This window comes from Diaporthe batatas (genome assembly GCF_019321695.1).
Source record: "Diaporthe batatas strain CRI 302-4 chromosome Unknown Contig00011, whole genome shotgun sequence".
Taxonomy (NCBI): domain Eukaryota; kingdom Fungi; phylum Ascomycota; class Sordariomycetes; order Diaporthales; family Diaporthaceae; genus Diaporthe; species Diaporthe batatas.
In genome coordinates this window covers 2,133,821-2,155,365 of record NW_025408558.1, presented here as the reverse complement: position 1 = coordinate 2,155,365, position 21,545 = coordinate 2,133,821, and the positions used below count along the sequence as shown (strand labels likewise).

The window sequence follows — 21,545 nt, the reverse complement described above, 5'->3', positions numbered from 1 at the left end:
TTTACCTATTTTAGCCAATTTATATTTAAGTTATATAGCGAATTTAGCACTTATATATAGTGCTTACTAGTGTTAGATTAGGAAGTTTATAGTTTATAATGGCTTTAACCTTTAATAAGCTAATAGTATTAACCTAAACTAATTAGGTATAACTTAATATATTAATATAAGAAAATATTTTCTAATAATAAATAACGTTATAAATATAAATTATAAAGTTATTATAAAAAGTTCTATATAGTAAACTTAACTAAATTAATTTTCAAAAATATTTTATATTTTATTCCTTTAAGACTTTAACTATTTACTTTTAGTTTAATAATAGAATTAAAAATATACATAGTTTATAATATTAATAATAATAATTATAATATAATAAATATTTATAACTTTAATTTTATAATATATAAATAAAATTAAAAGGTATTATTTTAATAATAGTATTAATTAGAATATTATAAAAAAGTTATATAGTAAAGTTAAATTTAAAAATAATTATTATATAAATAAATTATATAAAAGAAAGTTTAATTAAAAATTATTCTTTTAAATATATATATATATATATTAATAAAACCTTTATTAAGTAAGTTAATATTATAGCTTTTATTTAAGTATATAATTATTAATTTTAAAAGAACTTAAAATAAAAATAATTTATAATATACTACCTTTAAAACTTTTATAATAAAGTATTAAAACTCTTAAAAAAAGTTTTAAAAGTAATTTATAAAAAGGTAAAGGAAGGATATAATAAATTTATTTTTCTTTAAATCTATATTTTTATTACTAATAACTAATAACTTTTTAATAGTATAGAAAAATATAATAAATAAAAAAAAGAATTTAAAGTTCCTCTATAAGAGGACTATAAGGATATATATAAAGTTATTAAAGACTTTATATATAAGCTTTAGACTATTAGGGAAGAAATAAGTGGCTAAACTAAAAGATAGTTATATAGTATAAAGGAAAAATATAGTGTGGCCGAAGCCGCCCCGAATATATATCTGCATGGAATCCGTACCATAGGCTAAACGAGCCAGAAATCTTGGGTTACTACGGTCGGGTACGGCATGCAAAACGGCTATGACCCTTCTGCGGTCGATTTCGTCCTCTGCTATGCCAGGTGGCAGTACGAGGGGTTTCCCTGTCAAGCACCAATCGCAACGCTCACAGCGTGTCCGGCCACCTGGGAGCTCTGTGCCAAAATACTCAGCAAGCCCAACGGAGGTGCAGCGGTCCTTGGTGAAAAGTTCGACAACCTCTCGCCGGGATTGCTTCCAGGCTTCCAAGCCCCTCTGTAAACTTGTATACATCCATTCTTCGACTGCTCTGATGCTGCCGGGCCCGTTGCCCAGGCTTGGACGCTTCAAGATACGGAGTTCCAGCCGCATGTTCCATGGACGAACTGTCATGTGACCAAGACCACTCATTTGATTCAGCCTATTGATGGCTTCTGAGCGGCTGAAGCTTTCGATTTGCCCTCTCGCTCCTTGGAAGTTGAGATAATAAAAATCTCCGGACTTGGTGGAGTTGGCGACTATGGCCATGTCGATGGGTGAAGCACTCTTCTTCAAGTCGAAGCCCCGTCGGCTATACGCGTATCGATAAGCACCATATTCTTGATCTCCCACAGAAATGAGGCCGAGTTGGTCCTGGAGGCCCTCGAGAATTTCGTAGATACGGGTAAACTTCATATCCAATTCCCACCCTAGCTTGTGCCTGTCGATGTGGATAGTCTGCTTGGTCGGTTCCTTGAAAAATATTTTGTTGAGGAGTGATCTTATATCGTGTCGGCAAGGCAGCGCGGCACGCTTCCCAGTCTCGGATTGATACATTCCTACTGTGTCTAAAACCAGGAATGCCTTGCTCCATCCGCCGTCGCGTCCAGCAACCCTCATTTCGCGGTAGACCGCCGATACGCTACTCGGCATAGAAGCGATTACAACGTTCCGTACATCTTTGAAAGTGTTGACATTAGCTCATAGTGACCCAATCGAACGCGGCTCATCGTGGGACACGTGTGTACAATGCTGGTGGGGGGAGGACGCGTATTCTTGCGACTTCAAACCCAGTCGGGCCGGTCGGCGTATGGGCGTCACAAACTGTATATGGTTGCTTATAGAAGGCAAACGCATGGATAATGGGGCTCGGAGGCGAGGGGGCTTTTCTTACGGGTGTGTTCGATAAGTTCCGCTGCAGAGATGGTAGTGCAGAGCTGGATTCGCGTGAGCATATTACTCACGTAGGTACCAGGTTCTTATCCACCAAGATTAATGGCAGTAATTTTCAACCTACGACGTCGAATTCAGACGCTTCGAAGCGAGACAAAAGCTCTTTTGATCGATGCGTCGTGGGCTCTTCTATGATGGCCCCCACAGACAAACCAGCCCCTTTCAAATAATTTGCAACATCGTATGTCATCTGTTGCAGTTAATCAAAGCGGGACATGTGAATCGATGGAGCCCTATTTGGGGTTGGAGACAAAATACCTTTCCTATTCCAGCGTATATTACCGTAGGACCCGGTCGTCTTTTCATCAAGTCGGCTATGTACTCAGCGGAAGCGTACTGACTGGCACTGGCGTGAGCGTGCAATTCGAGACTAGGATAGAAATTGTTAACGAACTGGACCTCCATTCCTGGTCAGAAAATGCGTGAACTTGAAGTCTGAACGGACTTTGGCTGTGGCAGGATCGGAATGATGTGGCTAGAGTGATCTAGCAGGTCGAAATTCAGGCAAACGTCCTCTACAACATCCGGGTGACAGCTGTCGCCTACGACGACCAGACATCTTGGCCTTGTCCGGCGGATCAATCTTTGTGCTCTGAGTAAGCAGGAAAGTTCGATACTGCTGGGCACGGGAATTGAACCTTTTTATTCCACCTATTTCAAACCTCCGTGATCGTGATGCCTGTGATCGTCACATGAGATAGTGTGCATTGTGAAAAACAGATGTGGAGACTCACTTCATGTGTTTCTAAGGTTGTGAAGTAAGATGCATCTTCGACAACGATGCGATATACCCCATCCAGCGCGGACTCGATGGCTTCGAGGACGTCCCTGTCGGCCGAGTCTTTCGCGAGTAAATACAGGATGCGAGTTTTGCCTGCGCGTACACGGTCGAGAGCAGCCTTCCGTGTTGTTTTCAAAAGAGATTCATCATGGTAGACAGAATACACGGCATCAACAGGAATCCCCGAGTCACGAAGTGTTTCCGCCTTGCGTCTGAGTAGTGTATCGCTACCACGGATCACGATAGTAATGCCGTGGTTCACAGTCAAGCTTTCCAACACAGCCGGAACCTGAAAAAGACATCAGTACTTGAAGAATTGCCATGAAGTCATAGCCATAGTCCAGAAAACATGACGGACCAGGTAACAAATACTCGCTCCACTTTTCGAGGGCCAAGATATGGCCATGCTCTCCCCAGACAGAAGTCGAGGTATGACCTCTTCTTGTTCCGGTCTGAACTTTCTATGGCCGAATGTCTCCCTGAGCACGCGGCGAGCCGGCTCGAGGTCGCTGACAGGTTTTCCAGACTTGGATTCAAGCCCTCGCAGGGGTGAGGTAGACGACGCATAGCGCTGCAGTGTTGCCCAACCTGAATGTCTTGCGGTATCGACGACACATCTCTGATGCTGCAAAGAACGAAACAGAGATGCTTTGCACACACGCAGATGCGTGGAAGCAGCACGTTTAAGCCACATTGCTCCTGTGCTTGGCGCTTGAAGGATGCGGGGAGGGATGGGATGGTGCGCAGGCCGAGTGTTTGTTGTTCCGCAACGACTTCCATGCGCGTTGGCTGGAGACACGTGAGCGGTCGAAACATGTTATTTCCGTGCTTCCCAACAAAAAAAAGCAAAACGCCTCCACGCGGAACTGTTCCGCCAGAAACGAGGCTTCAGTTTGTTGCGTAGACGAAATGATTGGATTGATTGTAAATATATCCTAAATGGCCGTTGCTGGTTAGTAAACGATTTCCAGCTCGACTCAGCAAGAACAATACGCGTGCGTCCCATTTCAGCAAACACTGATGTAATTTTGTTAAAATAAAAGATACTGATAAACACGAAGCCGAGAACCTTTGACTATGTACACTACTTAAGTAATTCGCATCAAATTCAGTCTTTACTAATGGTATAAGTGCGCCTTCTTCGCAGCGCCTGAGAAGCACGATAAGCCGGCCACTGCACCCCTGCGCATCTGGGCCACCATTTCCCACTAAAATCGTCATTTTAGAGGTTCGAGATCTCTATGATGCCAGGCCTAAATAGAACGGGAGAATACTTGTAAGACAACTCATTTCTACTGTGATAAATTGCCTTGAGATCTTGAAACTAGCAGCACATGGTGACAGGCGGCCACTGTTTTCACCAAGGCATCTTATTGATGACTATTGAGCTACATGGCTCCAGAGGCAGAACATGACGCGTTTAGGGTGCCAATGTCAGGTTATAGCACAACCTAGAAACGACGATTGCTTGCAGAATTTCGTACCTCACCATGAGCCCAGCAGATGCATAAGATAGGCGTTGATCTCACGAATGCTACGATGAGTTTTGCCATCCCCACCGGATGCCTTTGATAAATTCTTGTTCGGGTTGATTTACCAACATACTCCGCATCCTCCATTGGCGGCTTTAAGACGTTGATCCTATTGAGTTGTTGAACCAGAATCAACAAAATAGAGCAGCACCATCACGCTGGTGAGATATTTGATCTACTAAGGGCGAGGGCTCGTGGCAAACGAATTTCCGTACCAAGACATTTCATAGTAGTGAGGCCGTTGGATACTGATTTCCTCCCCTGTGGTGAAGATTTTTCACAGGTAGTCTGTTGCGTCAGCCACCCGGCCTGGGAAATGCGCAACAAGCGTGTTTCCCCTTGACCCTGGAAGCCTCATCGTCGGATCGGAAGATTACACAAAGTGCCTCATTACATTGAGATGACAGGACGTTGAGCACAGAGTATCATGAATTTATGTTCGTCAATTGATTGACTGCTTGCACGGACACACGGGCTCTTAGCTAAATGTAGATTGGCCGCAGTGTCCGAGCTACGTAAGGCGACCATATGGCCCGTAGTCTTGCCTCGCTCAAGACGAGCTCCTCATTATTAAGACTTGGCGATATGCTACTTTTCTACAAAGTTGACTAGTGAATCTTCAGAGCCCTTGGCGTGGCCGTATGGAATTTCGGGACGCGGGAAGATCTACTGTCCCGAGGTCTCCGTTGGAGAGACAACCATCCGAGCACCGCTCACTACGCCTGGGTCAGATTTCGGTCCCAAATGTAGAGACCTTATTCTTTCAATGTTCCCTTGAGGAAGGTGTGATGAAATAATTGCCTGGACATACTCATCATCCCTGGTGGAGTGAGCTGCCATCCCAAAGTTGGGAAACGGCATTGCCCAGGTGGTTCCTCATTTTGCCAGAGGTGTAGACGAGAGTTGACACAGGCGAGTCTGCGATAGACGGTAACTAGTCACATATCTCATCGATGCATGTGCGATTATTATTGTGGATTTGCATTTTGAGGTTTTGCTGCATGTGTCCAATTCGAAGTCGAAGTCTGTCTACAGGCAGTTTCTAGCCTCACTTCTCATCAGAAATCCTGAAGACGTACTTGATCCCGTTCGCCTTCCCGGCCTTGAGGTTGTCCAGCCCCTTTTGGATCCCGTTCAGCCCGCCGGGGACCACCACCTGAGGCTGAGCCTTGAACCAGCCATCCTGCATCCCCCTGGCGAAATACCGCATGTAGACGAACCCGAGGTCCTTCTCGTCATTGTGCACCGCGCTGACGGCGGTGCGATGGATCGAAACACCACTGCGAACGTCCTCGTCCTTGGTGTGCGGCAGCACCGTGGTGATCTTGGCGCCGTCGGCGAGCGCCTTGCCGAGGTTGACGTAGCTGTTCTTCTCGGAGACGGCGTCGTACGCGTGCAGCAGCTTCGCGCCCTTGGCGGCCTTCTTGATGCCCTCCACCACGGCGTCGTCGCCGTCCCGGTAGTCGATGACGGCGTCGCCCTTGGACGGGTCGAGGAACTTCCTCACGTGGTCTTGCGAGTTGCCCGCGACGCAGATGAGCGGGTGGATGTTGGCCTTGGCTGCCAGCTGGACCGCGTAGATGCCCACGGCCGACGCGGCGCCGTAGACGACCAGCGGGGTCGGCTCGGTCGCGGGCTGCCACGGCGCGGGCAGGCCGAGCTTGGTGTTCAGGCCGCAGGCCGCCGTCAGCGCCGCCAGGGGGATGGCGGCGGCCTCCTCGAAGGAGACGTTCTTGGGGATGTGGGCCGTGGTGTACGCCCACGCGACGGCGTACTCGGCGTAGCTCCCGCCTGGCGTCATCATCTCGTGGAAGGCCATGACTCGGTCGCCGGGCTTGAACTCGGTGACGTTGGCGCCGACCTCGTGGACCACGCCGGCGATGTCGTCACCCTGGTTGATGATCTTGTCTGGAATCCACTCCGGGGCCTTCCAGTCCTTTGGATTGGACCCGCTGACTGCCACCTTGATGACGACTTGATCATCTTTGGGCTTTGGGACTTCCGAGTCGATAATCGTGACCTTTGGGCCTGGGCGTCTGGGCGTCAGTAGGCTGCGTCCCTGCGGTCACGTCAAATGGTTCTTCGTGGGCCTCACCGGCGTCGACAATTGCTTCCTTCATTCTGTACCGGTTGATCGTGCGGTATCCTCAGTAGTAATTAGTCGATCCAAAAAAAAGTAGCCAAACTTTGAAAGCTAGGCGCAGGGATGTGGCAGATATACAGACGAGGAGAGCGAGTAGGCTTTATGCAGATATTGTAGACCGTGGACGACAGCGAATGCGCAACTTGTATAGAATTTTAAGGTTATGAACTTTAAACTCATCGGATACCTGCATGTTAACATAACCATATGTTCATTATGACGACTCGTAACGGACTCCTCCAATTGCCGATTTGTAAGAGGGTCCCTTGCTAGTAACGCCGAGCGATTCGATTCTGCAGCGATGATTTGCACGGGACTTAATCGGCTCCGGGATCGATGTGGGTTGCCCACCCAGAGTCCGCACCATAGACAGGCTGCTACGTAACCGCATTGTGCAAGGATCCACATGTTTCATCGCTAAACTTCGTCCGTTGGTTCGGCCGAAGCTAGATGTGTTCTATCGAATGTTCTCGTTCGGGCAAGTGTGGGTAATTGACTGAGTTCTGCGGTGACTTTTTGGCAATGGGTTTTTGCTTGCGGGTGGGTAATATCAGTACCTAGGTAGTCTGTTGCTCACCCATTCAGACTGTCAGACTACTAATGACCAACACCCTGTTTTACTCTCACCTCACATATATTTCAAACTTGCTGGCACCATCCATCAGTACAATTGCAACTATTGCTGGCCAAAGTAATACCCCTTGACCCTAAAGTTTGAGTCGGATTAATCAGCTATTATTCGATACTTGGGCCCAAATCCAGGTCGGCCAGACAACTTGAACAACTTGAGGTAACAGGACCTAGAGATATTACGGGTGACATTGCTCAGCCGTAATGACTTGTGTGCCGAGCGATGGCCATAGTGCCTATCATGTCATTAGTCGTCCTACAAGCTTACAGTTGCATTTGGCATATACACTCGGTTTATTCTCGAACTTTCGATCCAAGCCCTGTTATAGCCGAACCCTTGGAAGCTCGTGGGGCTGCAGTCACATCTTCAAGGTGTCAGCTAGCGACCCAGCCCAGGCACGGCAAGATGCACTGGCAAGGAATCTTAAGGTGTGACTATTTCTGAAGAGGAAGAACATAAAGAGTATAGTGCGGCGGTGAGGGAAGAGAAACAAAGCGCTGATCATAGAATTGGCTAGGACAAAGCTCGAGCCTCTAGAGTCCACCCGCAAACGTGGCTCCTACTGGCGGTAAACGTGGTCGGTTGAAGATCAAGCCGTGTGTCAGGGACCCAACTGGAGATGCGTTGAGCTGACATGTGACCAGTCAGTAAATGTAAAGATGGGTTTAATGATAAGTCGCAGGCGTTGCAACATTTAGTTTCAGAAGATGGACCGCATTGCTGGAATGCTGGATACCTGAGTGCCCCGGGAAAGTACCTAGGTACATTCCCAGGGTTGGGGTCGGTGCAACAATTTTCCGTGGCAACCCCGCGACGTCCACCTCGAGGGCCGGTCGGTCGGTCGACGGTATGCAAGTTATCTCTAAAAGGCCATGACGTACCAGCCATCTTTGCAGTTCTCCAGCAGTGTGCCAGGTGCCAACTCTGGACAGCATCTGAGCTTAGCGATTTGCAGCCCGAAGCTGTAGGCCAGCAAGTGGAGGCCCGCCGCAGACCGACCCTTTCTCCCACCCCAAACAGGCCAGGCTGGTGTCGCCCTTCCCCCCGTCACCAAAGTTCCCACCATGAGTGTTTTGACAAGTCGCCAAGCCGAAGAGCTGTACGTTACCACGTCCATTACCACGTCCAACCGCGCCATGACACCGCCTCTTGGTGGTCTTACCACGCGACGCTAATGGTGCTCTGCCCAGGCACAAGTCCATCATCGCTTACCTGGCTGCCAACAACCTCCCAAACTCCGCCGCCGCCCTCAGGACAGAGCTCAACCTGGAAGAAGATGGCTTCGACGCTGCCACGGCCAAGAAGTACGAGAACCTGCTCGAGAGGAAATGGACCAGCATCGTGCGGTTACAGAAGAAGGTATGCGCGGGTCCTCGCCCTCGCCCTCGCCCTCGCCCTCCCCATGCTCTCTCGCGCGCAATGCCTGACCGATTGTCTCGTCTCCCTTAGATCATGGATCTCGAATCGCGAAATACCGCCTTGCAGTCTGAACTCGACAGCATAACCCCCGCCTCCCTGACACAGCGCAACAAAGACCCCTCGTCTTGGTTGCCCAAACCACCACCTCGATACACACTCGAATCACACCGAAATACCATCAACTGCATAGCGTTCCACCCTGTCTTTTCTCTGCTTGCCACCGGCTCTGACGATTATACGATAAAAATATGGGACTGGGATGTTGGCGAGCTGGAGAACACCATCAAAGGCCACACTAGAGCCATTCTCGATGTCGATTTTGGCGGCCCTAAGGGCAACACTCTCCTGGCTTCCTGCAGTTCGGATTTGACCATCAAGCTGTGGGACCCAGCCTCAGACTACAACAACATCCGGACGCTGGCAGGTCACGATCATAGCGTCAGCGCAGTGCGATTTATACCTGCCTCGGCAAACTTGCTGGTCAGTGCGAGCAGGGACAAGACATTGAGGATATGGGATGTCACCACAGGATTCTGCGTCAGGACACTAAGCGGCTCCAGCGGTTGGGTCAGGGATGTATACCCATCCTTCGACGGCCGCTACCTGCTCTCGGCCGGAGACGACATGACCGCCCGGCTGTGGGATATTTCCGAGGCCAACAGCACAGAAAGCAAGGTCATCATGACAGGCCACGAACACTACATCGAATGCTGCGCCATCGCTCCCCCGGCTTCATATCAATACCTCGCTCCGCTTGCCGGTCGGACAAAACCCCCTCCGAGCAGCAGCTCGGCAGAATACATGGCCACGGGCGGCAGGGACAAGGCGATACGGCTCTGGGACGCCCGCGGGATATGTCTCAAGACCCTGATCGGCCACGACAACTGGGTGCGCGCGCTCGTCTTCCACCCGGGCGGCAAGTACCTCCTCTCGGTGGCGGACGACAAGACGCTGCGGTGCTGGGACCTCACCCAGGAGTGCCGCTGTATCAAGGTCATTGGCGAGCCCCACGAGAGGTTCATCACCTCGCTGCGCTGGGCACCGAGCATCGTGCGGAGCGTCGAGGCCTCGGCTGGCGATGGCACCCCCACCCGGTCGCAGGACGGAGAAGCGAGGAACGGCACCACGCCGAAAGCCCAGGACGTGCAGATCCGGTGTGTGGTTGCCACCGGGGGCGTGGATTGCAAGCTCAGGATCTTCACGACATGACGAGAAATGGCACTGTCTTCGACAAAAAGAAAAAAAGTCCCAAGCTTCTTTACTTTTCACCTAGATCATCGTAATATCCACAGGGGGAGGAGAATGGGTGGGCTCTGTTCATTCATGTCAAATGTGGCCTTTTTGGTGGTGCGGCCAACAAATCTTGCTTTGTGTCTGTCTTATTTTTTAACACCCGCCTTCAATACCCTTCCAATTCCGGCAGTTGTTTCTGGCCTTCCCACCCTCATGCTTCTGGCGCGTGGTTTTTGTCGGGCTGTGTTGCTTCATATAGACACACGGCTTACCCCCGGTGAGGGCTTAGATCGAGCGGTTGCGTCTCACTTCTGCTGCATAGGATGGCGTTGGTGGACTTGCCCAGCTGATACACAAATCGCATGTCCTGTCGTCTGAAAAATCAAAACTGGAATAAACTTGGCCTCTAAATTAGAGTTGATCGATCACCTCCCATTGTTTGGTCTGGATGTTTCATGGCTAAGTGCATGATGCATGCAGGGCAAGCGTGCTCTGGTTTGTAAAGTTAAACCTTACTTGGTACCTAGGTGCCTGGGTATGGTATACGTATTGAGGATAGATTATGGGTTCTTGAGATCATTGAACACCCGGTCTTACTACTTGTCGCTTCTAAGTGAGACCTGCTGGGTGGCAGCCCATGATAGTCTGCACGCAGTGCCGCGGGTCCAGACTGGGGGAGAGAGCATAACTCGGATATGGGCAGTCTTGGGGTAGCCATTAATAAATGTCTCAGGTGGCGTCGCGACCTACTTAGCTCTGGTCGAGGGCCACTCCGACAACTTACACATATGTAGCTAGGCTTCGGGAGGGTTGACAGAACTTTAAGCTAGAGCCGTTGGATCAATGTTTCCGCGCACGGCTAAAGGCCGGATTTCAATTCTCCAGGCTGAACACATTGGATGCTAGTCCCTGCCGGTCTCCGCCTCTCGTTGACAGAGATCCTCAGTTGAGGCAGGCCGTCAACCGTGACCGCGCCAATTCAAGCAGGAGCAGGAGCAGACGCAGAACAGCACCACCTAAACCACAGACAAGGAACGAGGCTCTTTTTTCTGGCATTCCAATGGACTGCCAGTGGTACTGAATACGGTGTACGCATTCATGTGGTTCCTCCCTCTCTTTAGTTTGGAATGCTGTTGGTTCGAATCGTCAGCTCGAAGTCCCCAGTAGTTCTCTGAGATCCTGTGCCGACACTCTTGTTGGCGCATCAACTATTATGGATCATGACAATACGAGGCGCAGTGACGCAAAGACTGGTCCAGCCTGTTGCATGCATTCATGCCGTCCGTGTAAGGAGCAATCTGAAAAGGCTAAATTCCTTCAGCATGTAAGTTGGGTTTTGTGTGGTCTGTGGTTTCGATTTTCACAATGCTCCCATCAAGAACCCCAGCGAGAACCCCATCAAGACAAGAACATGTCTGTTCTTCCAAAGACTTTGAAATACCTTGCCCACGATTCGGTTCATGCCGTTCTTCGCTTTGGCTTCAGCATTCTCTGTTGCCATTGCCACACCCACGTCTCCCGAGGAGACACACCCCAGCCGGCTTTTCAAGCGGATGGGTAATACTGCTGACTATGCCTCCACTGGAGTGAGTCCCTCCTGGTTTCATACCCGCCGTTCTCATCACTATCTCGAAAATGAAGTCGTGCAATGGAACGTCTTGCTGGCGGGCCTTGATCGATGACGAATGAAACATTAGCAAGGTGAGTCCCGCGGTTTCCTCTACACTACCCGAGTAGTATCTCGGAATACTCAGGCTCACATGAGCCATCTCAGTGTGTTATTAGCGATAGCTATGATGGCTTGTGTTGTGGTTGAGCTCCTGGAGGTGCTTTGCGTTGCCCCAATGGAGGTTGGTAAATAGAGTTGACCACGGACTGAAACAGGGGGCAAGTGCGGAAACGTATCCCTAGGTGGTGGGAGCCGATGCAATGGAAAGCTGGTCTGTTTTCACTTGAGATCAATTGATGAAACATCAAAGCGGAAGTCAATCTCGCGAGTACAGACCGAGGTTCACACAAATTCGCTATCATGATATTTTCAGGCTACTTGCTTGGATTGTGTCCTATCCCGGTCATTCTGGCCACAAGGAACTTTGAACGCAATGCTTATTGAACACCTGAGTGCCCGCGATCATGCACACCCAGTCAACACTGCATGCTTCTGCATACGTATCCTTTACCGTGTATGGGATTCCCCAGTCTAAGTCGCGAGTATTTATACCGTTCGGAAACTTTCCTTCATGACTAGCTCTGACCCGTGACAGTCTTCTACATTGCTGATGTCGACAGCTCTTGTTTGTGATTTGCCTTGGCTGAATAGGTATGGCCGTTGTCTATCTGGTCCCCCCGATATATTTTCTTGATGGGTGTCGTGTGGTAGCAAGCATCTTAATCGACAGGATAAGGGCCGGGGTTCTGAAGATCTTGCAGATTCTGTTTCCGGGTCTTTGAGCGTTTACCACTCCAGGGCTGTGTCCAGGGACCGTACGCCTTCGGGATGTATACTGATTAAGAGCGAAATCACCCAACGAAACCGTTCACAGATTCCGAACCGTCGATCAGGTAGACGCATTATAAGCCAATCAGAATTATCCCATGGCTGAGGACTGAGGGCGGAGGGCATATGGGGTGGCTTTGTGTGATAATTCGTCAGTCGACTTCTGGACGACAACTGGATCGCTTCAAATACTGTTTTGGACAAAAGAACCGCCTACCTCGACTTGGTTGTGTGATTTATTTGCCTCGCTTTGTATCATTCGGACAAGATGCGTATTTGTACAGTACTTCTTTATTTTATTCCATCAGGCAACGACTTGCCGTTGTGCAGAAATTTGTCACGTTTGAGCTATCGATACGAGCTGTCTCACTCACTTGGGGGCTGACAAGATTCAAAACAACCAGTGCCTTCACTGGGCTGAGCTCATTGCCAATCTGGGTTGGGCAAGAATGTTGCCCGTGTTGTCACCTAGGTAGGGCTAGAACCTGATCGACGCTCACATTCTCACTCATAAGTCGCTACTCGGTGCCAGTCAACCTATTGGGAGTGCTTCACTACGCATGTATCATGAAGTTTGTGATATTGGATGCGAGTCCTGTAATGCTGGCGCCCTATCTTTACTCCTATCTCATGCTTGAGGCCTTACCTTTTGGAGACGAGGCGTTTCACATTGCGGTCGGGATCTGTCTCGGAGCAGCCTGGCGAGATCTGAGCATGTGACGCACTACATCAGCACACCGGAAAGACGGTGGCTCCTCTTTCATCTTGACTGCCGATGATGGGGGATATGGAAAAATTTCGCAGGCGTTGCAAATAACGTGACGCATCTCGGTATTTGGAAGCCCTGCAAACTGGAGCCGGCTACTGCAATGAGAAATTGCGCCCAGAGACAGGGCAGGCTCACAGGGGTTGCGTAATATAGTGCTATGCACTTCCACCTGCGGCAGAATATTTACGAGAATGCGACTAGACACGACGGTCGGAGGGAAAATTCTCAAGGGTTGGAGTGAAGATTGAAAGGAACCAACTATTTCGGCAAAGGCTGCGCCGGTCAGGAACGACTTCGGTAAGAGATATGTCGAGGTAAGGCAGACTACAGTCCTCGTCTCGAGATGTAAATTGCATTGTGGGCCAACTAGGCAAGCTTAAACTCCTTCTAATGTCCTTTTGTCTCTAGCCTTCTTCTGCTATCCCCGCTACTACAGGCTGTTGAGGCCCGACGAGGCAAAATGTCGATTACCAAGTTAGTGGTAATACTACTCCTGAATGTGACCAGGGGTTGAATCCCGCGATCCACAGTAGGCAAGGAAGATGTCCACGGAGTTTTTGCGCAGATGACCGACTGTCTGAGGGCAACCTCCCACGGGCTGCTTGGCATCGAGAATCATTGCTCGGGACTGTCGGCATTCGTAAACTATCCCCAGAAATCCGCCCACTTGGGTCCTTCCAAGCATTTCCCCGGGCGGGCCAAGAGTGCAGTCTGCCTACACAGTTTTTAAAATCCGCAAAACCCGAAACCCTACTGCGTAACGCCGGCCTGGTCACACCGTCAATGATACCCAGACTTCAGGATACCCGGAGGCCAGTCTCACAACCAGCAGGATGTCGCCCGGCAGACGCGGACTGCATTGAAAGCACAAAATGGAGTGGTTCACTATAGTATGCTTCCAGCCTATGAAAGTAACTTGCTCTATAACCATGGAAATATACCGTGCCTAGCAGACCTCCCTCAAACTTCGAGAGACTCGCAAGCCGAGGCCCTAAACCGTTAGTGGCCCGGGCCGTGCTCGGTGCCCAGATGATCTGCACACTCCCTCCATGCCGGCACGCCTGCCCAGGCTGCGAGGCTGCCCAGCACCCAGGTGCCGGGCTTCTGGTTTCTACATTACTGATGGAAGATTACAAGATCGCGTGCGATCCACTTCGAACTGTCTGGATTCGCCTAGTACCCCCCTCAGCATGATCTGCCACATCACTCGTGCGTTTCGCTGTGGGCGCTGCATAACGTGCTCCCTCGCTAGAGTGTCTGGCAGGTACGCCGTCGAACAGCATCCCGGCAAGCGGTGCTGGTTGGTGGTAGGTGAGACGAACGGAGCCGAGGTGACGACGTTGATCCGACGGTTGGGTTTTTGAGCCCCGTGGCTGCCTCGGTGTAATTGGTCAAACTTTAATTTTGGCGGCAGGTTCTTAGGCCCTGGAGGCTCCTATCGGAAATTGCTAATGTTCAGGGAGAACTGCCACAGCCTGTAGCAGACTGGCTTGACTGGCTAGTTGCTCATTGGTGCCCGGTTAAGCCTAGGTGCCGATCAATGTGGTTTCCAGGCGTGCGAGGGTTCCATGCACGACATTATCGGACACTTTGATGATGAACCTGCGAATGAGAGATGCCGAAGAGGCCTTGTCGCCAGGGTGGAATCAACCTCCAAGCTTGCAGAGCACGGTCACTGGCCACTGCTTAGATGGCCATGTAAATCCCGCTCCACTCCTCACTGATTCTCACTGAGTCAAAGCCATCCGGGAAGCTGGTCCGGAGCCCCATCTTTGTGGTTCTCAAGCTCTCGCCTATCTTGCCCCGCGACCTTGTGGGTCGCCAGTTCTTGCCTCAGCTGCCTCCTGGCCTAACACGCATGGGGTCGAACAAGAGATCTCTGAGATCCCGTTTTCTGGTACCCTAGGCGGTTCCTCATCGTCGATCATCGCTTTCAGGACCAGGCCCAAAGTCTACGGGCAAGCATGAAGCGATGAACCCGAACTCTATCACCCTAATGGTGCCGTAGACAAGATTTGCCGTCTCTCAAAGAGCCGGAAGACCCGACATAGCGGCTGAGACTCTTTGAATTCAGACGACTATTTGTAGCAATTCAACTCGCCGCCTTGCATGAATGACGGAGGGATAAATAAGGGGGCCAAGTCGCGCACTACGTCTAGGCGGGTCCACAGCCCGCAATGCCAGAGCGCATTGTAGGGGCATCCCTGGAACAGCCGCCACTGTTTCGAAGCCAACCAGAACTCCAGCCTGCGCCCGCAGGGCCGAAGTCTGGGGCGCTGTGCGCACTCTCCACCCGTTTTGCTTCTCGGGGGTTTCCGCTTGCATGCACATGTGCTTGGCCGTGCGCTGCAGCCCCGACGGTACGGATGACAACAAAATACAACGGCCTGGCAGCCTGGCGGCCTGATCAGTCTTTGGGGTTGCAGGAGAAATGGCTGACCGATCCGAGTCCAGGAGGCTGCTGCAACTTCGATTCATGGTACAATAGATACAATGCTACCTGATCTAACGCCCCAGACGTCTTCAAGTGCAGATCAAGGCCGTCGAGGCGCGAGCAGGCCTGGCAACCTGGCAACCTGGCCGGGCCAAGATCATCCGATCATCCTCAACAGCATCTGAGCCCGCATACAATCTGCGCAGGGTACCCTGCCAAGGACCCATCGGCAGCTCACATCCACATGCACTCCCTGGGTGGACCCCTGGCGAGCTCTGGGGGCCTTACTCCACTTCTCGGCGGGAAGCAGTTGCATCCGTGTTTGTGAATATCCAGAGTGGCCTATGCCATGCAAGCCGCCGCAGGATCGAACGTGAACTGAGTCGTGCATGAGCCGCCCGAGACGTCCTCACTGGGCGGGCCATCCTCGGACAAGTCCTACCTAGGTAGGCCCTCAACGTCATCCCAGTGGCCGGGCTCCGCGCTCCTGGGCCAGGCAGGCCCATATGGCAAAATAGACGATGGTGTGGGTTCCCGCTTGGGTGTGAGTGTGCGTTGCTCGACTAAACTTAGAAGAAGCAGGTGCCCCCCCGTTCCCCCAGCCCAAGGTGAGTAATGTTTGCCCGCGCAGGTGTCAGTCAAACTCTCTTGTTCCACTCCCTAGCCAAGCACTTGCCATGCCCGTACGGCCGAACACAAGCTCGAAATAAAACATCCCGAGCCGGCTTGGGGGACTCCTCTCTAATTGCCAGCGCCGTCTCACCACTGGAAACCTGGGGTAAACGACAACGGTGGTTCCCACCCCCACACCACTGCGGATACAACCCGATACCGAAGGGAAGATGGACAGTATGGAGATAGCGATGGCGGTGCGGCGGGCGGAGCTCACACCAGAGTACCTGGCGGAGGATAGGAGTTATCAGCTGGTCGGCATCTCGGTCGCCTTCGCAGTCCTCACGACGCTCATCCTGAACCTGCGGTTCTATGCGAAACGGTTCCAAGGAGGGGGCATCTACGCCGACGACATGTTTCTGTGCGCGGCTTATGTGGTGAACCTGGGAATGTGTGCGGTGGGAATAAGTAAGTGGCTGACCACGCGAGCGCAACCCGTGGACGGGCTCCGCGGGAGGGTCCCTCGAGACCTCTGTGAAGAGGCAGTCTTGCTCATACTCGGTGACAGTCATGACAAAAGTCGGCGGCGTCGGGCGCCACGTCGAATTCGTCGAGGAGGAGAACCCGGTACTACTCAGGGGCTGGGCACAGTCGATCCTCGCCTTCGAGCTGATCTACTTCGCCTCGGTGGCCCTGCCCAAGCTGGGCATCATCTGCCTATACCTGCGTCTGTTCAACTGGAAGGGCGCGACGCGCACCGCGGCGTGGATCCTCTTTATCCTCACCGCAATGACCTCAGTCTCGCTCATCGTGGCGGCCTGCTTCCAGTGCACGCCGATCGAGTTCTGGTGGGACAGGACCATCCCGGGGGGACGCTGCTTCGACGTGCAGGCTTTCTTCCACGCGCAGGCCCTGCCCGGCTTTGTCCTAGACTTTGCGATCATGGCGTTGCCTCTGCAGACTATATGGCACCTCAAGATGCCGCTGGTCAAGAGACTAGCGCTGGTTGCTGTGTTCCTGGTTGCAAGTTTGTAAGCGCGCACAGAGTACTCGCCCAATGTATTGAACACTATCAGCTGACCCTCCTCGCAGCGGCATCATCGCATCCATCATCCGCGCACGAATCTTCTTCAGCACCGCAGCCTTTGGCGACCGCACTTTCGCCTCAGTCGACCTCGTCGGCTGGTCCATCATCGAGACGAGCGTCTACATCATCACAGGATGCCTCCCGCACCTGCGCGCACTCGTGTCACACTACACGCCCGCCGCCGTCAAGAAGGCGCTCAAGAGCACCTACAACTCCGCCACGACCCGGTACGGCAAGTCGAAGGGCACCTCCGGGTTCTCGGGGTCAAAGTCGTACCCGAGCAAGAAGACAAACACCTCGTCGCAGGTGCACGCGCTCGACGACGACGCCATCGAGCTGACGAGGCAGAACAACCAGTGGAACCGGCTGTCTGGCGGCGGCAGCGCCGCCGACCTCGAGCGCGGCGGCGCGCCCTTGACGGCCGTGAGCGCGCGGAGCGGCGAGACGTGGCTGCAGGACGCATCACCTGTTACGAGCACGAATGTCAGCCGCTCACAGGATGTGTTCGAGTCGCGGGATCGGCTTGGGACCCCCGTCGATGGCGCGATTACTGTGACGACGGAGGTGAGGCTGACGAGGGATTAGAGATCCGGATGTCTCGCAGGACCGCTGAGATCGTAATGCTTTGACCGATTATAGCGCGTATATGTTCGATAACTCAATTCTATGATACCACCCTATTTACACGATATTCCTGTCTTTGGTGCATGGGTCTTCATGGTTGAATAAGAATCATATCCATCGAGAACAGACAAAACAATTGTATCCACATCTGCAAAGAACGTGCAGTGAACTATTTGGAGGTGAGCAATCGTCCCCCTTTCCCTTTTATTCTTCCTTCTCAATAAAGACACCACCCAATGATATAAGTACCTAGGTATCTATATAATCGCTCTTCAACCAGGCTAACTCGACGTGCTATATCTAGCCTGGACTATACCACAAGGAAGGCTGGACAAGGCCGTTGCCAAGTGCTTTCACAGACATCAATGCAAAAAAAGCATAGGACTTTACATTGCTGGCTGAATTTACTCTGCAGCATGATTCTATCATGTGTTTCGCATCGTCTGGTTCAAATCCACCGGGCCCAGTCGGACTTAGTGTCCTCCGCAACGGCTCCGCCCTCGGAGGTCCAAGGGCGCGTCGACAGAACCCGGACTATGACAATGCCGGCGACCCTCAGGTTTATTAGTGCGAGAACGTGCCCGCCCCGACATCAACAGCCCTGTGTAAAACGAGAAAACGGGTGCAGATCACCATCCTGACTTTCACTATTCCAAACAAGACACAAGCTCTCAGAGACGTTACAAACACAGAACAGGCGCCGCCATGACACAAAACGACGAAACAAACTGGCGCCCAAAGGCCATAGTCTTCGACCTCCTGACCGCCCTCCTCGACTCCTGGAGCCTCTGGGACGCCTCGACCCCCTCAGGGACACCAGAGGAGGGGCGCCGCTGGCGCAAGCAATACCTCGAGCTCACCTTCGGCGCCGGCGCGTACGCGGCGCCATCAACCGCATACGAGACCCTCGTGCGGCAGTCAGCCCGCGACGCCGGGCTCCCGGACTCGGCGCCCGTGGCGCTGCTCCGGGGCTGGGAGCCGGGCCTGCACGCGTGGCCCGAGGTCGCGCGGGTGCTGGCGGCGCTGAGGGGCGGGGGCTACCGGCTCGGCGTGGTGACGAACTGCTCCGCGGAGCTGGGGCGTGCTGCCGTGCGGCGGGCGGAGGAGTGCGTGGGCGGCGGGTTCAGGTTCGACGCTGCTGTCGCGGCCGAGGAGAGCGGGTTTTACAAGCCCGTCAGGGCGGCGTACGAGGCTGTCTACCCCGAGCTTGGTGTCGGCGCGGACGAGGTCCTGTTTGTTGCGGGCAGTGCTGGGGATGTGCAGGGTGCCACGGACGCTGGGATGAGGGTCGTCTGGCATAATCGCGTTGGGTTGGCTAGGAAGGGGGACGCGGTCGCGATGAGGGAGGGCAGGACGTTGGACGATGCGTTGAGGGGCTTCCTGTAGAAAAGCCCAATGCATTAATGGCACTTTTATCATTGATGCTTGCTGGACCCTTTAATCCCAATCGGGCCTGACTGGAGCATCCTCTCTGGGCATCTTCTGCGATGCTGAAGCTATGATCGCTTGGGTTTCCTTTTTGAACGCCGTATCATATGCCCGCTTGTACCGGGCGACGACCTCACGGTAGTTATGACAGCCTATAGAGGCATAGAGCGCGTCGAGTGCCTCTTCATCCTGGAGCTTGATGTCCACGTATCGCTGATGTCCATCCTCGAACTCGAGTTCGAGAGCAGCTTCCAAGTCCTCACCGTCCCAAGACGGGCCCTCAAATACACCGATCTCGAAGTGGACATAACGTAGAATCCATTCTTGCCCCAAGCCAGCCCCATCCCGGATGGCGTCCGGGCCGTATTGATAAAGGGCCTCGGCCGGAGGTTTGTCGTAGTTCAGATGCACTGCATCAGTGGCCCGGCGCTTCCTCCTCGAGAGCGCGTCACGGGCAGCTTTAGACTGGCACCCCGTCTGTCGCACGGGATACCAGAGGACGGTGGCTGGGGCACGGCAGCCCGCCTGCGCCATTGCTACTGCGGTGCTGTCCACTCCGTCCCAATTACCACAGCCCATTCTGAAGACCTTCAGAGACGGGACTTTCTGACGCCATTCATCCAGGACACTGCTCCAGCGGAGACCAAAGTCGGCGACGGCAAACTTATATTTGGGATGGAACCTTCCCAACGACAGGAGCTCTTCCCGCGGGAATCCTTCGTTGTCTAGTGGAGGGGGGACTCGGCTTCGCCACATTATCGGACAGTCGTCCAGGTAGAGCTCTTGGAGACCCCCTCGTCCGTTTTCGGAGCCGAGCCCTGCCACCCAGTCAACCTGCCACTGATGGGTGAAAACATACCTTCCCAGAGCCAGTGTCCTGAGGTTCGGGAGTCTTCCCAGGGATCTCAAGTCCATCTTCGGGATATAGCCCCAGTATTCCTGCGAAAATAGGGATAAGGTGCGCAGGCGGTCTGCCACCGAAGGGGACAGCCAGGTCGAGGGAACACTTTGGAAAAATTTGTATCTATTGTGCAGGACCTTCCCATGACTGGGACTGTTGTCATCAGCGTGTGGTCCGGAGGTGGTCAGTAGCTGCAGAGTCGACAATGACTGTGTCTCGAAGAAACTTCTCATCGCGCTGGAAGAGGCGAGATAATCCGAATCCTGCTCAGAGAGATTGGATATTGTCAAGGTCGAAAGATTGATGGCTGGACCTGGAGAGGGTTGCACGGCGCCGAAGTGTTCTAACTCCTCGAGTAGGCCGGAATCACCCGGTTCTGACACAACCATGAGGTTCCCAGGAGCTTCGTCCCTGGTTATAGGCCATCTGTGCAAGTCACGCACCCACTGGTCCTGAGATTCCTTTGTCCAGCACCCAGAAATACATTGGAGAATATTTTCTGTAAATGTTGATGGGAATGTGGGTGGAGACACCTCCTCCGTCTCCGTACCGTTGGAATAGACATCTGGCCCGCTAAACCTCAGATTCAAAGTCTTTAGCCCACTGAAAAGTCTGACGAGCGGAATAGCCCTCAGTGTTTGTCGACATGACTGAATTTGGATACCACGGGCATACTCGGCCCCATCGCTGTCTGGGCGCTCCTGCGAAAGATCCACTGTGATTTCTCGAACAAAAGGTCTCAGCCTCTCAGTTTTGGCGATGTTGAGGAACAGCTTGACATCGCAGCCCATCTCGAGACGGACATGCCGGAACAGGAAAGCCCTCGCTAAGGGCTCCGCTGATCGGCTAAGCAAGCGGCATTGAGCGAGTGTCTCTAGCGGGAGAAATGAAAAGACGTGTCTGAGAACGTCATCCGGAAAGCTTGCCATTTCAACATGAGGCTTGGAATGGTAGTAGTCAACAGAACTTGGGAAGTGGTGGTATGTAAACGATGAGGCCCCTGAAACGGTGCTACTTAAGTAGGCTTTCTTCAACAAAGAGTCGGTGCGGCGGCGCAGCATACTTATACAGTAGCCAGTGGAGATTCGTTGGCTGACGTGCAGCTGTTAGGTGGAGTAATATTGAAGAACCAACAACTGACGCTCAGTGAGTGGGCTTAGGCACAATCAAGCGGGGAGGAATCCTACGTCACCTGAGATGGACTTACACAGCTGCAT

At 52.2% G+C, this 21,545-nt stretch overlaps 6 protein-coding genes across 6 annotated transcripts; 3 read left to right on the top strand and 3 right to left on the bottom strand.

Moving 5' to 3' along the window:
* Positions 1 to 161: 161 nt before the first annotated feature.
* On the bottom strand, positions 162 to 4,637 carry KVR01_008925 (uncharacterized protein; the record flags this gene model as incomplete). Its single annotated transcript, XM_044786541.1, has 8 exons — positions 162 to 181; positions 1,028 to 1,963; positions 2,179 to 2,221; positions 2,302 to 2,427; positions 2,972 to 3,307; positions 3,377 to 3,643; positions 3,679 to 3,807; positions 4,503 to 4,637. The coding sequence occupies 8 exons, from the start codon at positions 4,635 to 4,637 to the stop codon at positions 162 to 164; spliced, it is 1,992 nt and encodes a 663-aa protein (XP_044641427.1).
* Positions 4,638 to 5,511: 874 nt separating this feature from the next.
* Positions 5,512 to 6,802, bottom strand: KVR01_008896 (uncharacterized protein). Its single transcript, XM_044789558.1, has 2 exons — positions 6,646 to 6,802; positions 5,512 to 6,578 (listed from the first exon to the last, which is right to left on the bottom strand). Exons 1-2 carry the CDS (start codon positions 6,668 to 6,670, stop codon positions 5,599 to 5,601), a joined length of 1,005 nt encoding a protein of 334 aa, XP_044641398.1. The 5' UTR covers positions 6,671 to 6,802; the 3' UTR covers positions 5,512 to 5,598.
* Positions 6,803 to 8,186: 1,384 nt separating this feature from the next.
* Positions 8,187 to 10,392, top strand: KVR01_009530 (uncharacterized protein). Its single transcript, XM_044786246.1, has 3 exons — positions 8,187 to 8,423; positions 8,515 to 8,683; positions 8,774 to 10,392. The coding sequence occupies exons 1-3, from the start codon at positions 8,389 to 8,391 to the stop codon at positions 9,950 to 9,952; spliced, it is 1,383 nt and encodes a 460-aa protein (XP_044642032.1). The 5' UTR covers positions 8,187 to 8,388; the 3' UTR covers positions 9,953 to 10,392.
* A 5,197-nt stretch (positions 10,393 to 15,589) lies between these two features.
* On the top strand, positions 15,590 to 18,144 carry KVR01_009364 (uncharacterized protein). Its single transcript, XM_044794601.1, has 3 exons — positions 15,590 to 16,756; positions 16,857 to 17,319; positions 17,381 to 18,144. The coding sequence occupies exons 1-3, from the start codon at positions 16,519 to 16,521 to the stop codon at positions 17,958 to 17,960; spliced, it is 1,281 nt and encodes a 426-aa protein (XP_044641866.1). The 5' UTR covers positions 15,590 to 16,518; the 3' UTR covers positions 17,961 to 18,144.
* Positions 18,145 to 18,170: 26 nt separating this feature from the next.
* KVR01_009484 (uncharacterized protein) lies at positions 18,171 to 19,385 on the top strand (the record flags this gene model as incomplete). The annotated part of the gene is made up of 2 exons (XM_044793108.1): positions 18,171 to 18,178; positions 18,304 to 19,385. Exon 2 carries the CDS (start codon positions 18,705 to 18,707, stop codon positions 19,383 to 19,385), a length of 681 nt encoding a protein of 226 aa, XP_044641986.1. The 5' UTR covers positions 18,171 to 18,178; positions 18,304 to 18,704.
* A 51-nt stretch (positions 19,386 to 19,436) lies between these two features.
* KVR01_009193 (uncharacterized protein) lies at positions 19,437 to 21,282 on the bottom strand (the record flags this gene model as incomplete). The annotated part of the gene is made up of 1 exon (XM_044789753.1): positions 19,437 to 21,282. The coding sequence occupies exon 1, from the start codon at positions 21,255 to 21,257 to the stop codon at positions 19,437 to 19,439; it is 1,821 nt and encodes a 606-aa protein (XP_044641695.1). The 5' UTR covers positions 21,258 to 21,282.
* Positions 21,283 to 21,545: the final 263 nt, after the last annotated feature.

What these genes read in the sequence shown, in the direction of transcription:
- KVR01_008896 (XM_044789558.1), bottom strand. Translation starts at nt 6,670, where the DNA reads ATGAAGGAAGCAATTGTCGACGCCG. An exon ending in GGAAGCAATTGTCGACGCCG is followed by an intron (nt 6,579 to 6,645) that starts GTGAGGCCCACG and finishes CCAGACGCCCAG; the next exon opens with GCCCAAAGGTCACGATTATC.
- KVR01_009530 (XM_044786246.1), top strand. Translation starts at nt 8,389, where the DNA reads ATGAGTGTTTTGACAAGTCGCCAAGCCGAAGAGCT. An exon ending in AGTCGCCAAGCCGAAGAGCT is followed by an intron (nt 8,424 to 8,514) that starts GTACGTTACCAC and finishes TGCTCTGCCCAG; the next exon opens with GCACAAGTCCATCATCGCTT. An exon ending in TCGTGCGGTTACAGAAGAAG is followed by an intron (nt 8,684 to 8,773) that starts GTATGCGCGGGT and finishes CGTCTCCCTTAG; the next exon opens with ATCATGGATCTCGAATCGCG.
- KVR01_009364 (XM_044794601.1), top strand. Translation starts at nt 16,519, where the DNA reads ATGGACAGTATGGAGATAGCGATGGCGGTGCGGCGGGCGGAGCTCACA. An exon ending in AATGTGTGCGGTGGGAATAA is followed by an intron (nt 16,757 to 16,856) that starts GTAAGTGGCTGA and finishes ACTCGGTGACAG; the next exon opens with TCATGACAAAAGTCGGCGGC. An exon ending in GTGTTCCTGGTTGCAAGTTT is followed by an intron (nt 17,320 to 17,380) that starts GTAAGCGCGCAC and finishes CCCTCCTCGCAG; the next exon opens with CGGCATCATCGCATCCATCA.